Source organism: Dreissena polymorpha, chromosome 7 (assembly GCF_020536995.1).
Source record: "Dreissena polymorpha isolate Duluth1 chromosome 7, UMN_Dpol_1.0, whole genome shotgun sequence".
Lineage (NCBI taxonomy): Eukaryota > Metazoa > Mollusca > Bivalvia > Myida > Dreissenidae > Dreissena > Dreissena polymorpha.
The window spans coordinates 50606889-50621259 of NC_068361.1; the positions used below are offsets into that span (position 1 = coordinate 50606889).

General features: G+C 34.4%; 1 protein-coding gene across 2 annotated transcripts in view; it reads right to left on the reverse strand.

Moving 5' to 3' along the window:
* The window catches only part of LOC127838782 (uncharacterized), a 78697-nt gene that overhangs the window by 50614 nt on the left and 13712 nt on the right, over positions 1-14371 (reverse strand). The window contains exons 13-22 of one of the 2 annotated variants that reach the window (XM_052366770.1): positions 13871-13967; positions 12672-12769; positions 11039-11135; positions 10766-10866; positions 7411-7528; positions 7006-7173; positions 6332-6541; positions 4002-4178; positions 3517-3640; positions 220-553 (exon numbers count right to left, since the gene is read on the reverse strand). In XM_052366770.1, the coding sequence (XP_052222730.1) occupies positions 415-553; positions 3517-3640; positions 4002-4178; positions 6332-6541; positions 7006-7173; positions 7411-7528; positions 10766-10866; positions 11039-11135; positions 12672-12769; positions 13871-13967 (1329 nt within the window). In that variant the 3' untranslated portion in view covers positions 220-414. Of the gene's footprint in view, positions 1-219; positions 554-3516; positions 3641-4001; positions 4179-6331; positions 6542-7005; positions 7174-7410; positions 7529-10765; positions 10867-11038; positions 11136-12671; positions 12770-13870; positions 13968-14371 lie in introns of those variants that run through there. The other variant, XM_052366771.1, reaches the window with a different exon arrangement.

Consider the following 14371-nt stretch of genomic DNA (forward strand, 5'->3'; position numbering starts at 1 on the left):
TGAAATCCGCTGAGAAATGAAAGAGGAGCTGCGCTCGGAAGAATTGTTGCGCGCGCTAGCCCGCCCGCCGACATTCACCAATCTAATAACCTGTTTTTCCTTCGGAAAACATGGTTAATAAACATGATGAGAAATATAAATGCTTGAAATAAAAATCTCACTGTAAATTATTGACATTAGACAGCATTTAAAAAAACAAAATAACATCAAAGACTCATAAAGAAGATATGAATTTATTTATTTACATAACAGCCTTACACATATTTTTAATATAAAGCAAAGATACATACACGTGAAATTTGCATCAAAACAATACTCAAACCGGACCAAAAGAGCGTCGTGTACAAAGGTATACACAAGTATGCATGTTCAAGCTGTATCACTGTATAGGTCACAGAGCAAAATTATTGTAATTTAGTCGCACTTTCGAAACCACACCGACCAGAGTTTCCTTTCGCCCAACATTTCTGTATAACGGCTTGGGTCTGCATACGTGATATGGCATCTGCGCTTTCCCTGGTCAAATCCGTATGCGAACGCGCGGCACAGAATACTAAAACCAATTGATTGATATATAAAATTTCATGAAAATGCCATAAATGCTCTACAGAAAAGGTGTATGTCAAAATATCATTGACACTTTTACACATAATCGTTTTTGACTTTGTTCCCCATGCATTTAAATTAATATATAGTAGCTTTGTAAGCGTGTTAAAATTTGTCAATGTAAATAAAAGTTCATTCTTAAATAATCTAATATATTTCCAATACTAATTGTCCATATTTTTATGTTTTGCTTTCTGGTGACTGAAAAGTTCCAAACTTGAAATTATATTCTTGCTGAATATTGTCACACTATACTTATTTTAGTCCATGCGTAATTTAAAACCTTTTACTTAAGCCAAAATTAATTGAACGTATGAACCCCGATCATAATACTTTTACAAGATTATTGCAGGATGTATTTATTATAGAAATAAACAGGTATGTCATGTGGCACATCAAAGTTCACTTTTCAAACATTTTGCCCGATCGCTTTTTGATTGAGTTTAACAAGCCTTAGATGTATTCTCACTGTAGGCTCCACTATTAAAACAATTAAAATGATTTTTGATGAACACCGATGATTTCCTTGCACGCATGTCGAAATAAAATGTATGTAACTGAGAGCAGCTCTTCCAGTAAATCAAGAGGAATTTTAACAGGCTACATAATTGCATATTTCAATAAATTAGTATTATGTAAACTATCAATGACGTTTCTTTGTTACATCGCATAAAAAGTAGTACTCATCAAATGAAATATATTTCTTCTACGTATGCATATTAAATAACGTATTAACTAAAAATGCGCTATAAACGTTTTTAAGAATGTCTCATGATAAGCCATTCTGCTTCCTTTCTAGTGATGTGATTAAATGGTGTCCATTAAGCAAGGGTAAATCGAACTCATAATAGTGCGTCAATTGTATTTGCATGAAAAAGACACACACACTAACTAAAACGTGTTTATTATTTTGGTTTGAAAACGATTTGGTGAGCTAAACGCGATAATCCAGAGTTGTTTTGTATGAATACATGCAGATAGAGATTTCGACAGAAACGTACCAAACACCGTTTTATTCTAATGATCGTTTTTGTCGCTTGAAACACTATAAACCACAACAACATCAGGCAGTTATATTGTGATTTCAGGTAAAAATTGCATCTTTAATATCGGTGCCTGTTTAGTGTATATACTATTTTAATCCATATGTGCATCTCATTTTCTTACAAAATATAAAACCGTCGAAATAGCCGAAATCTTAAGTCAACAGTTTCCACTTGTCCTGGTTACCAAACATTTTCTTAAAGAGCATTTACGTATACTTGGTAAAAGAAATAACAAACGTTTGTCATGTGATAGGTAAGAGAGAACTAGACACTTAGCAGCTTAATTTAGTATATTTTCTTCATTATCTTCCGGCTAATGTGGTAGTTGATCGTCACGAGGTCGACAGTTTTTGTTCAAGGTTGACAAAAATCACAGCGTACCTAAAGAAGTTATTTGTTATTACACCGAACAAATAAATAGTAACTTATTTATCCATCACAATACAAAAGCACTAAACAAGTTTATATTAAACGTCAGAATTGGCTCACAATACCTTTCAATACCGGATGACCAATTAGCGTATAAAGTTATATTTAGACGTGTCATTTTAACCAGACGGCTTAAAAATACTAAAACGCGTTGATCCAAATAAGAAACATATCACGAGAAATAATTTAAATACAATTCATCCTACAGAAAAATAGATAAATATAGCGTTGATACAAAATGTGTATTGCCAATTTGATGCAAATAACGCCATAAATGTTCGGTATATTCTAAAAAAACATACACAACCGCTACTCTTTGAAATAGATGTGCATCGTGACGTCGTTTGTAAATATGTTGTGACATTGAGTAGTGCTTTTTTGTTCTTTATAGCTTCAAACTCATTTACACATGTATATTCTTTGTGTCTAATTTTTTGGAAGCAATATTGATTATCGGATATGTTTTACCACGATGAACCATAAAGAGGCTCTTCCTCACCAGTCATGGCGATTTCGAAAGAAAATCATTTTTGGTTAAAGTGAAACAAAATCGTGTAGATTTGTGAACGAAAAAATGAACATTTGATAAGGTTTGATCAAGATTGAGTAATAAATCTGACCTTCAAAGCCGTTATGAGCTACATATTAACAATTACACAAGTTTATTTTTTATTTTCTTTTATAAAAAAGAAAATTGCGAACTAGTATTGCTGGATATTGTTTTTAAAATCCGTGGATGAATGAAAGCATCCTCAAACACATAACGCTTATTTTAAGTTTAACATTTCGTTCGGTTCTGGTTTCTGTTGTTCTATTTACCCACGCGAGGGTTGCAGTAGCAGGCAACTTTACCGTGAAACAGTTAAGATTGTTGCCAGCTTAATTGTATAAACGTTTGATCGAGAAATGAACACGTGATGAATAGTTATAAACACGTTCGCTCAATAAGTATACAGAAATTAATCTTTTGATTGTGATGTGAGGTAATATAAATAAGTAACTAATTAACATAAGATCTACTGTATAATTAATGACAACTATAAAGAAACGATTACCGAATACTTTTTTTCCGCTAGTATATGTTAAATTATTGTATTGTTTTAGAAATTTTTAACAATTATAAACAATTTGTTATTTCAAATTGTCCCGTTTATTTGTATCTTCAGGGCGTACAATAAATATAACCAAATACCTTTCTTTGCAAAATAAAAAAAAAAAATTGTACTAAAATACTGTTATGTCACAATATAACGTTGTGCTACATTTAAATGATCATTCAAGCATTTAGCTGCAGTCATTTTGCCGATGTATAAAAATACAATTTGATACGACATCATCTACTAATCAGCGTATATTTCAGAGTATTAAACACGTGCGATAGCAATCTTACCACTGAAAATTGTGTGAAATGAAGAATAAACAGTCTCTAGCTTACCGGTCATAGTTGTTGCAATAGTTAAGGCACTCCTTGTATGATTCCACGGTAATGTTTCTGATAGTATGTTTTATCAGATCAGAATTCTGCTTTTCCTCCCATTTTTCAGTGCCATGTTGACAGTCTGAAACCAATAGGCAGTTCTGTGTTAATTGTAATAGACAATCTTATTTTTTTTCCAGCTTACTTCCAATAGTATGCCAATGTATCGCGTGACAGAAAGCCCATACAATAAAACAATGCAATATAAATACGTGCAAAAATGTGTTCACCGATGGACTTAAAGTTTGCTTTGGAACGATTACCAAATGCACCAAATAAACACACAATTCAACTGCTAGGTCTGTTGTAAATCTAACATGAGTACAAGATAAATCCGGGGTATGAAATAATAAAGCGGTTCACAAGGCTATTCTTATCTAAGAACGGAAATGCCTTTGAATGAGGCCACACAATCCTGATAAACAAACAAACAATCAGCGTACACGGTGTGCATGTTGCTGTCCCGTTCCAAGTGCCGTCTGCTGTGCACGTTAAACGCTGGTCACCTTGAAACCAGAGTTTACCCTTGCAACGTTGTATTACTACAGTGTCCTTGAATCGGTAGCTGTTCATTGACGTGTAAACTACATCGCCCGATAGAGGTGGTGGCTTACACGTGACTGATAAAAAAAAATAAAAAATACTTGTGTTAAGACTGCTTAAAAATATATAATTTAATAACACACGGATGTGTATACTTCCACAAAATGTTTGTTTTCACGAACATCTTAAAGGAATGGGCGGTCATCCGAACTTTTTTCATCAATTCGTATGAGTTACATACATACTTTACACCCCAATAAGGATGTTCAATGACAGATATTTTCAAAATATGTATGATGCAACTGTTTCAATATTATGTTTATATGTTTAAGTCAATGTAGCGAAGCGGAACAAGGAGAGTAAACATGATTGAAAATGAAAACTTGAATTATAAAACAGAACACTTTTTGACGATGCTGCGAAGCAGCTCGTCTAAGTTATCATACCATGAACAAATTCTTCACAATGGCGACCTATGTAAAAGACCGAGACAGTCCGATTGAGATTGCTCGATTTTTCTAATCGGCATACCTCGCTGATTATCATTGATAAAGGTAAATATTAATAGAACAGCATATTCTGCGGAAACAGATGCAATAAGTGTATCAAAACGTTAATTTTAAATTAGTAATTTTACATCCCTTTTATCTTTATATACCAGTGAAACAACTATATATTTTCTCTATTGTGTTTGATATTTGTTCTCGATTTTGTAAATAAATTGCGAATGAAAACATAAAAAAATTAACTTTTTACGCGATCACAAATCTAAAGAATACGAACAATTTCGAACATGCAAATTGTAAATGCTGCACTGCTATGTTATATATAGATAAAACAACATTTGTTTGAGTAGGTGTCCGTCCCCCTAGCGTAGTGGTCAGCACGTACGCTTTTTCACCTCTACGACACCGGTTCGATTCCCGCTCCCGGCGCAATGTTTTTTTTTGGTTTGTTTTGTGGTCACCATACCGGACAGGTGGGGTTTTCTCCGGATAATCTCTTATCCCCCGCAGCACAAGACCATATCAAAAATTAAAAAGTATTTCAGTAAAAAAAATAAATAGCTGGAAATTGCAGCTATTATTCAAAATTCGTCCCAACTGTCGTCAGTCTAAGCTTATTAGGTAAGAGTGCTGGACACACTAAGGCTCCCAACATTATGCAGCCTCAGGCGCGGAGGTAACTCATAACCTTGGAAATACACAAATACACACACTGGGTGCAGCCTAGGCGCGTATCGACTTAAAAACGGAAACAAACTCACGTGCGGGCACAATCATTTTAAATTTACATATTTTATACGATATTCTAACAGAAATTACACAACCACCTAAGTGTACATACCATGTTTGATAATTCGTTCGTTTGTTAGATTTCAGCATATACATGTATAAGGTCATATCGCTTTGGTTAGTTAACTTATCCATATGTTCCTGGGCGAACTTTGATAGTCAAGTGCTCTTACGATTGAGCTCACCTTGTCCGGCTATGTGCTCATACCTACTTTCGAGAATCATCATGAAAGTATTGCCATACTAAATGAACAAACATGCCTATGCGTATTGAACTGCAATTAACAAACAATATTCAACAGGAAAAAGCATATATCCATGTCCATGGGCATGTGAAATCACGTCCGTACATATAACATTATTAAATTAAGAACGTAAACATCGAAATAAAGGTAGGGTATGATGTACATGTGTTATTAACGATCATGTCATGTTTTGTAAATATCTGCTGAAACGTAATTTTAATAACCCACCAATATTTTATTGTAATAGAAAGTTTTTACGAAAAGTGGTACAGAAAAATACACGCCGATTATCTTTTTAAAGATATTTCTTGTTAGATTTGATCGAGAATGTAACTCGCCTCCCAGTTTCGCTGAATGGTTCAAGTTCTCCCCGGGTACAACTTCCCCGTACCCCCATTTTTTTCTCGTACCCAAAATGTTTCGTACCCAAATTTGTGTCGTACCCAAGTTATTTTCTTACCCCAAATTGTCGTACCCAATTGTTTTTCGTACCCAAAATGTTCGTACCCACATACACAATTGTGGTGATAAAGATAAACTTAAATTGATGCTTTTATATCCATCCTCTTCAAAAGCATCGTCACACCCGTAGTGTCAGTACTTTGATTAAATTCTGCACCGCAACTTGCATGAACATTTAAATAAAATTTAAACAGATATATTCTATACATCAAGAACGGAACACTTTACCTAGTTTGCACAACGGGAGAGTTTTGTTGCTTGTCTCATTGTATACTCCGCGGTCACATGTCAGCGTCATTTGGTCGGGCACGTGACCTGGCTGCGTGCACGCAATTGAGATTGTCTGGCCACTGCTGATTGTCAAGTTTGGAGGTTTTCCCGATCCATCCATCAGTTTGATTTCGGCTTTGGCACTGTCGTACACGACTTGGCATGATTCTATATGAAGGACAAATCAATTTACATAATGTTATAATATCATGAACAGATTAAACTCACGGAAACTCAAAATTTGCGTGTTAAGTACAAAATAAAACACATCAACATTTTACCCAATGTAGCCAAAAACGTATGGAGGAATTTAGATCTGATCTATAAACAAACTGGTACTTCTATAACAAAGGATGCATCGCAAATTAAAATACCTGCGTATGCGAGTATGTTTGCTATCCTGTGAACAAAATCTGAGCCACAGGAAAAACGTTTTCAAGTTATGAAATGTAACCAGGGATGCATACTGTGGATAAATACAATGAAGTTGAGGATGCTTTGATATGAGTTTGCAACATAATTTTAATTGTGTTTGCTATTCTATGAAAATATAGTTATGAGCTACAGGAAAACATAAAACTTACATTGTATTTTATATAACCATGTATAAATTTCAAATAATGTATTGTTACCAGGGATACATCTCGGTACGAATGGCTGCCAAACTCCTCGCCAGTCGCAGTGAAAGCGTGCTTGTAGGCGTGGCTGCATTTCGTATCTATTAAAGCACTTCACATCGTAGTCGTTATTTAAAGGGCCACTCGTATTAGCGTACTGCACGATGGGGCAGGCATATAATACTGGAAAAGAACGAATGTGTGAGCTTGATGTTGCTGTAAATAAAATATTTGACGCTCGAATTTATTACAAATCTGACTTACACAGAGTTATTTGTTTCCCGATATATTGAAACAAATTTGATCAGTAAAATGTGCGGTCTATTTTTATCCATTTTCAAACATGTAAACATTTGACAACATTTTCAAAAATCAGCATATTGAATAACAAACCCTTACAACTATATGTATGTGCTATACCTGTTGGACATGGCGTCGGGATTTGACCTTCCAATTGCCCTTTCTTACAAATCATAGTTGACTGGGATTCTTGTCTCAGAATATTTGGTTTGTTTGTACCTTTACATCTTGCCACCACCTACAGGTCGTAATTTCAGCAAGTTATACTAATAATGGTTATGTACAAATTTATACAAACGCCTGCAAATTTAAATGTTTATTGCGAATATAGTGAAGGGCAAACAAACAGACAGTGTGACTAGCTCCCGGACGGACAGAAAAACGGATGAATGAACGGACTGAAAGAGAGACGGTAATTGTGAAAACAGTTACCAAATAAACGTCGCTGCATGGTATGTCTACCACAAATAGTGCAACGATTACACAATCAGTAATGTTTAAAAGTAAGGTATTTATTCAATTATCATAGGTGTGAAATATATTGTCAATATCGACTGAAGTCTTCAATGTATAAACGTTAAATAAAAAATCAATACGCCTAAAGCGTTTTAGCTGAATTCAGTGATAGATTGTCGATGCATTGCAAAACTAAAATTACTCTGTAAAATGAGAGTGTTCGATCTTCACGGAATTGTTTGAAGATTTTAATAAAAATTTGTACCTATTCACAATTTACAACAGCATAATTTACCGTATAACCGTTGCGAGCACGCATATTTAACAAAGGGAGGACTATGATGGACCTTCATTGCTAACCTCGAGTCCACGGACAACAATTATTGAAGACTTATTCTTGTGATCTATGTTGTTACCCCACCTGACCCAGATTCAAATATGGTCTTCATAATGTCAAGATAAACATTCTGCCCAATTTTTATAAAACATTCGATTTCAAGAGCGTTTTTCAAAAAATTACTTGATGTCCTAGGTTTGGAACGCACCAGACCCATATTCAAACTTGGCCTAGATATTGTAAATTGTGAGTTCAAGTTTCATCATAATATGGCCTCTAGATTGGAAGAAGGTTTCGAACAGATTTGATTCTGTGAACGTATTGTTGCACGCAAGTTAGCCAGATTCACATTAAGTCTAGATATTGTAAAAAATAACATTCTAACCATGTTTTATCAAAAGTAAAAAATGTACCCTCAAGATTGGAGAACAGTTTTTTTTAAGATTGTACGTGATGCCTGTCTTTTAATACCCGCGTGAACCAGATTCAAACTTGGCATTTATTTTAACAAAATACATATTCTGCCCTTCTTGCATCAAAGCCGAACTTATCATTTGACGCACGTGACTCAGATTCAAACTTTGCCCTATATGTGTCTTTATAAATAGTCTTATAAAGTTTTCTGGCTTATAGAGAGGTAACGAGCACATCGTAAAGCGCACATCGACAAACGGTGAACTTATAGCGAACATACTGCTCACATTGGAATCGTTGGTTTTATGGGAGAAAATACTGCGACTTTGTAGAAAATTGCACTGATTTTCATGAAACTAGTTGAACCTAGAAATCCTATAATCATCTAAAATCTTGAAGGATTTTACTTGTTAATGCAGTTGTTAGTACAAGAGGGGTATGACTGCCATGAGTTTGGGATATTGGGGCGCAATTTCGGGGGTGGGGGTGTGGGGTGTTCACTGTCACACGTTTGGTATCTCCAGTTCTTTGGCGAAGCCGTCACATGAAGCAGCAACATGCACGGAATTACTTAAATAGTATTCGTTTAGGGGATTCCTGCATTAAATAATGATAAGAGGGCCTTTATATTAAGGTCGTTCACCTGACATATATTGAAAGTAGCCTGTAAGTTGGTGATGTTGTAGTGTTAATGTAATACTTGTGTTTTAATCTTGGTTGTTTACTATATATAATACGCATTGTGTTTTAAACTTAATGATGCATCAGGAAATATACGAAAAATTATTTTGTATAAAAACATACACAAAAAACAAGAAATCCCGAGATTGTGACATGATTTTTATAAGCAAGTATAAGCAAACTTGAGAAGAGGATCACCATACGATGTTAAACACCAAATATCAAACCCCTTACCCTACTGGTTTCATATAAGTTTTTAATTATTTACTATATGAGTCCTTCTAAATCCTGTGACCCTTGGTGCTGGAAAGTTTTGACATCACAGGAATGCTTTTAACAAACTGTGTAGAGGACTATTGGAAAAATTACACACACACTATTAAACCCTTGACTCTTTCGGTTTTAGAGGAGATTGAGGTTTCAATTTGTTAAATCTTATTTAAGATCCGGTGACCTATATAAGCGATTTTCCGGAGAGATTTGTACAACTTGGAAAAAGTTCATCTGAAGAACATGCTTGTGAAGTTTCCTAGACATTTGCCAAGTAGTTAAGGAGGAATAGTCGTGAGATTAAAAAGTTACACTCAAGTCACACACCTCACTCATTGTCGGACGACTGAGAAATAATGGTATCCACATAGGTTTCGATGACAACTATGTGCTCAGGTGAACTTGAATACCGTTTGGGACAATATTGGTTCTCAATAAAAGTTTCAAGGAAACGTTCAGTAATATTGCGTTAATAAGGCTTTTCTTGTTTACAATGCGACTTCTTTTCATTGATAACAATTTAATTTTCTAGATACAATGTACATATAGCGCCATATTACAAAACAAATCGCTGAAAGTCCTGTATGCATTTTTTGCGAATTCAGGTCATTTTGAATCAGAATAAAAATACCACAATGTTAATATGAATGGATTAGCTTTTTGCTGTAGTGTATTCTTAATTAACTTATAATATGGTTGGAAATGAAGGAAGAATACAGCAGAAAGCAGGGCCAACACAAGAACTCCTACACATTAAACTTCAGACTAAGCATGAGACACGGGTGAAAAGTCTGAACAATAAGACGAAAAAAGTTGGATTGACGCCTTGTCTTTGTTGACTTGTGATTAAAATGAAATTTTGATGTATTGTAAAATTAATGAATTGTGTAAATGACTGTTGAAAATCTTGGAAAAATGCTTGAAAAGACATGAAGGTATTAGTGATTACAAGTCTGGCCACCATAAATGCAGGAGACTACTAAGGGCCTCAGCAAAAAGGGTGAAATACCCACTGACATTTTGGGTTAAGGGCATTTTGCCCATCTAAAACACAGCCCAGAATTAACACTGCTGTAATCCCTCCACCCCCTAAAAAACCCCCGCCCCCCCCCCCCCAAAAAAAAAGCTTTACAATTTAAAGTTCAATGTGATCTTAAGGTGGTTGATTCGCTTTATTTTATCATATCTTAATTTTTATTCTGCAGTGGGTCGTTCGATCTTCTGTCCACTAACTTTACATTTTTGATTCATATTGACAAATAAATGTATTATATTAGTTCATCCACTGCTTGCTGCGTAATATATTTAAGTGCTTACAGAACTGCCATCTGGGATAACATCACCATCTGTTTTCACCTTGCCTTTGAACAGTACCTCAACGTTGCGAGCATCGAAGTTTTCTAACGTACAATCGACCGCTGGAAAGAAGTGTAGACTTGAAAGGCAATCATCGTGCTTTATCATATTATACCTACATTCAATAAAAAATTTGAAACATGAAACAACAAATGTTGATAATACATGTATCGGTTTACAAGTTGTGTTTTAATGAGTTATGTTTCGTTCGATCAGCATGGTTTTTATGTTTACCTGCATCGCAATTCGGCAGGGCTGGATCCCAAAGCGAATCTGTGCACTTAGAGTCATACCTTGGTATACCTTTCGGTGCAATGCATTCTACGTGAACCTAAAAAGGGATCAAATAACACAGGAAATACATTATCATTCCAATTACTTGTCAGTTGTTGTGTATAAAACCAGGGTCGATATAACAATAAATTAGTCTATTAATTTTTAAATTATAAAAAGAGCTATTACTGCATCGACTTGCAATACGCCTTGATTAAAATAATTGCCCATTAGGCCCATTCAAAAATAGGCTCTCCAAAGGATTATGTTTTTTGAATAAATATACAACAAAAACATGTTATACTGCTCGGTAAACCGCCTCCAACATGTGTTCAGCGTCAAACTATGTCCGTCCACTTTTACCGCGATACTTAGAAAACACAAACTTGAAGTGTTCCCTGTAATTATACTTGATTTTGCTCGCTGTACAAGTGACCAAGGATTAATACCATAAAGTATATATACTGCATAAACTATCATCCTGTCCGTGCTATTCCATTAGACCTGTACACTTGTCCATAAGACAAGGATACCCCCATATTGCTCTCTTGTATCATAAGTACAATAATGCTGCGTTGACACTATCACGATTTACGTAACGAATTAAATAGGGTCTTAATCGTGATCTGATACTATCAGATCTTATCGAAAATAATTTGATATAAACTCAATCTTGTCAAATCGTATAAATCGTGGAATGTCGAATGGTTAAACAAACTACGAATCATACGACCAATTTGCAATCATTCGTTAATCAGAGTAATCGTTTAAAATCGTATTGTATCGTAACGAAGCGACAAATAGTGTCTATTCGTACTTCCACGTTGTTAAAATTGCAATCGATCTTGTGCAAGAAAAAAAACGTCATGTTCTGTTACGATCTTACCCTTTTCTATGAATAAATTAAACATGTAATCAATGAGGCTATATTTTTTTATTCAGTTCCAGTTGTGGCTCTCAACGTGAATACAAACACATCACAGAAAAAAATATGACTCTCATAATCGAATCGTATGGAACGCATTGATTTTGGATAAACGTTGGGTATCGTTTAATTGGATCGAGGCCCAATTCCGAAAATTTTCGAAACACTCTACTTTAACCGTCTGTAATCGTTTCTTTACTGGCAATCAAACCTTATCAGATTGTTGCACCTGCAATTGTAACAATATGTCAGTGAGTTTCTGAACCTGTTAATCAGTGAAGTGTGGCCAATCCTGTCACGTGTTTAAATGCTTGTTAAGTTTGATTACTGTAGTATCAAAAATGGTTTAGTTAAGCACAACATAACTAACAAAAACATATATATATATATATATATATATATATATTCTTTAAAGAATATAGAATATAGAATATAGTATATATATAAAAAATAAATAAATAAATATATATATATATATATATCATATATATATATATATCTATATATATATCTATATCTATATATCTATATATCTATATCTATATATCTATATATATCTATCTATATATATATGTCTATATATGTATATATATATTCTTTCAAGGTATGATTGACATCTGATATTAAGAAATTGCTTTGCATTAACGTTACGTAGATCTTAACGCTTACGAATGTTCCCGAGTTGACGTATTCCGTGGTTCCGCTAAAGCCGTCCGAAGTAATGTTCGGTTTGAAGACATATCGGGCCATGTCGTACACACAACGATCTAGATCAAAGCGGAAAGTGCTTGTTTACACTGGTAGATTTTAAGGCATGTCGTCTAATAAAACACACCAAATGCGCATGCTCCCACATGGTTGTTCCGAAGAACAAAAAATGTAAATAGTACTCATGACCTTACTATACAACCTGTATTATAACATACCCACAAGAATCAGACTTTACAATCATAAGTAGTTATTAAGAGAAACGTAATATATTTTTTATGTTTTGTAATGTATTATTCAATATTCTTCTGTAGAAAGGTTTGGCATAGATAACTAATATTGTGTGTCTTATTTAGTAACTTCTCGAACGTTCGATTTAATGCTTAAAACTTTGACTTCGAATTCAATTTTTAAGGGGCATCTTATTTTTGGAATTTAATATTTTTCAAATCACCACTGCAAAACGTTTTGAGTTTATAGGCATGAGCATTTTTGCTGGTGATCTATTTCGTTTAATCTAACGCTGAAACCCTTGTTTGGTAGTTGCAATTTTACAATCTACAACCGAAAGTAGATGTGTAGCGGAAAGATTATTGATGAAACCTTGATCATAGTCCTTAAAGGGGCATATTCACGTTCTGGTAAATTGACAAAATTAAAAAAAAGTTGTTTCAGATTCGCAAATTTTCGTTTTAGTTATGATATTTGTGAGGAATTAGTAATACTGAACATTAACTATGCTCTAAAAAATCCATTATAATTATCTTTTGACAAATTGAAAACATGAAAATTATAAAGCGCTGCAGCGCGAAACGATTAAGTAATTTGGAAAGTTTTGTTATTGTCTTTATATTTTGTAAAAGTACGAAGATTGCTTATATAAGCTAAAAAATACGTCATCTAATAGCATGAGCACGGATGGCCAAATGGTGTAAGCGGAAGACTTTTTACCCCACAACTCCAGGGTTCAGTGGTTCGAGCCCAGTTGAGGGTTACATTTTCTTTTTATTGTATACTTGTTTTATTGCTGGAGATTTATAAGTCTAATGTTTAAATTTATCAATATAAAGCATTTAATGACAAACTTCATTACATGCCAAAATCTGGGTAATGTTTTCCGACATATTTTGTGTTAGGTCCGAATGACTACATTTGTTTACCTGCATCACAATTCGGCAATTCCGGAACCCAAATGGAATCTCTGCATTCAGAATCATAACCTTGGGTCCTTTTTGGTGCTCTGCACTTTACGTGCACCTTGGAAAGGAAAGTAAAAAAGCAGAATAAACATTTCATCTCCTTTTACATACTAAAAAGGTCTTAACGTAAGGTCAATAAAATCGTTCTTGATGTGTATCATTTGTCTGCATTTCAATTGTGATTACAATTGATATTACACGGAGAACGTTCCAACGTGGGCTCTCAAAATGCTCACGTTTTCTTTAACAACAAAAAATCTGTCCAACTGCACCTCCAATATCTTCAACAATTTGAGAAGTGTAAAACTTTAGCTTATCCAAGCATCAGCATAAGTCGCGTTTTGCTAAAACCGGTCTTTATTTATATGCATAACGTGCCATCCCAGATAAGCCAGGGCACGTACTCATAAGGGGGGAAACATGTTCCGCCTCGATTTGTTTTTCGTTTAAAAGATAATATCT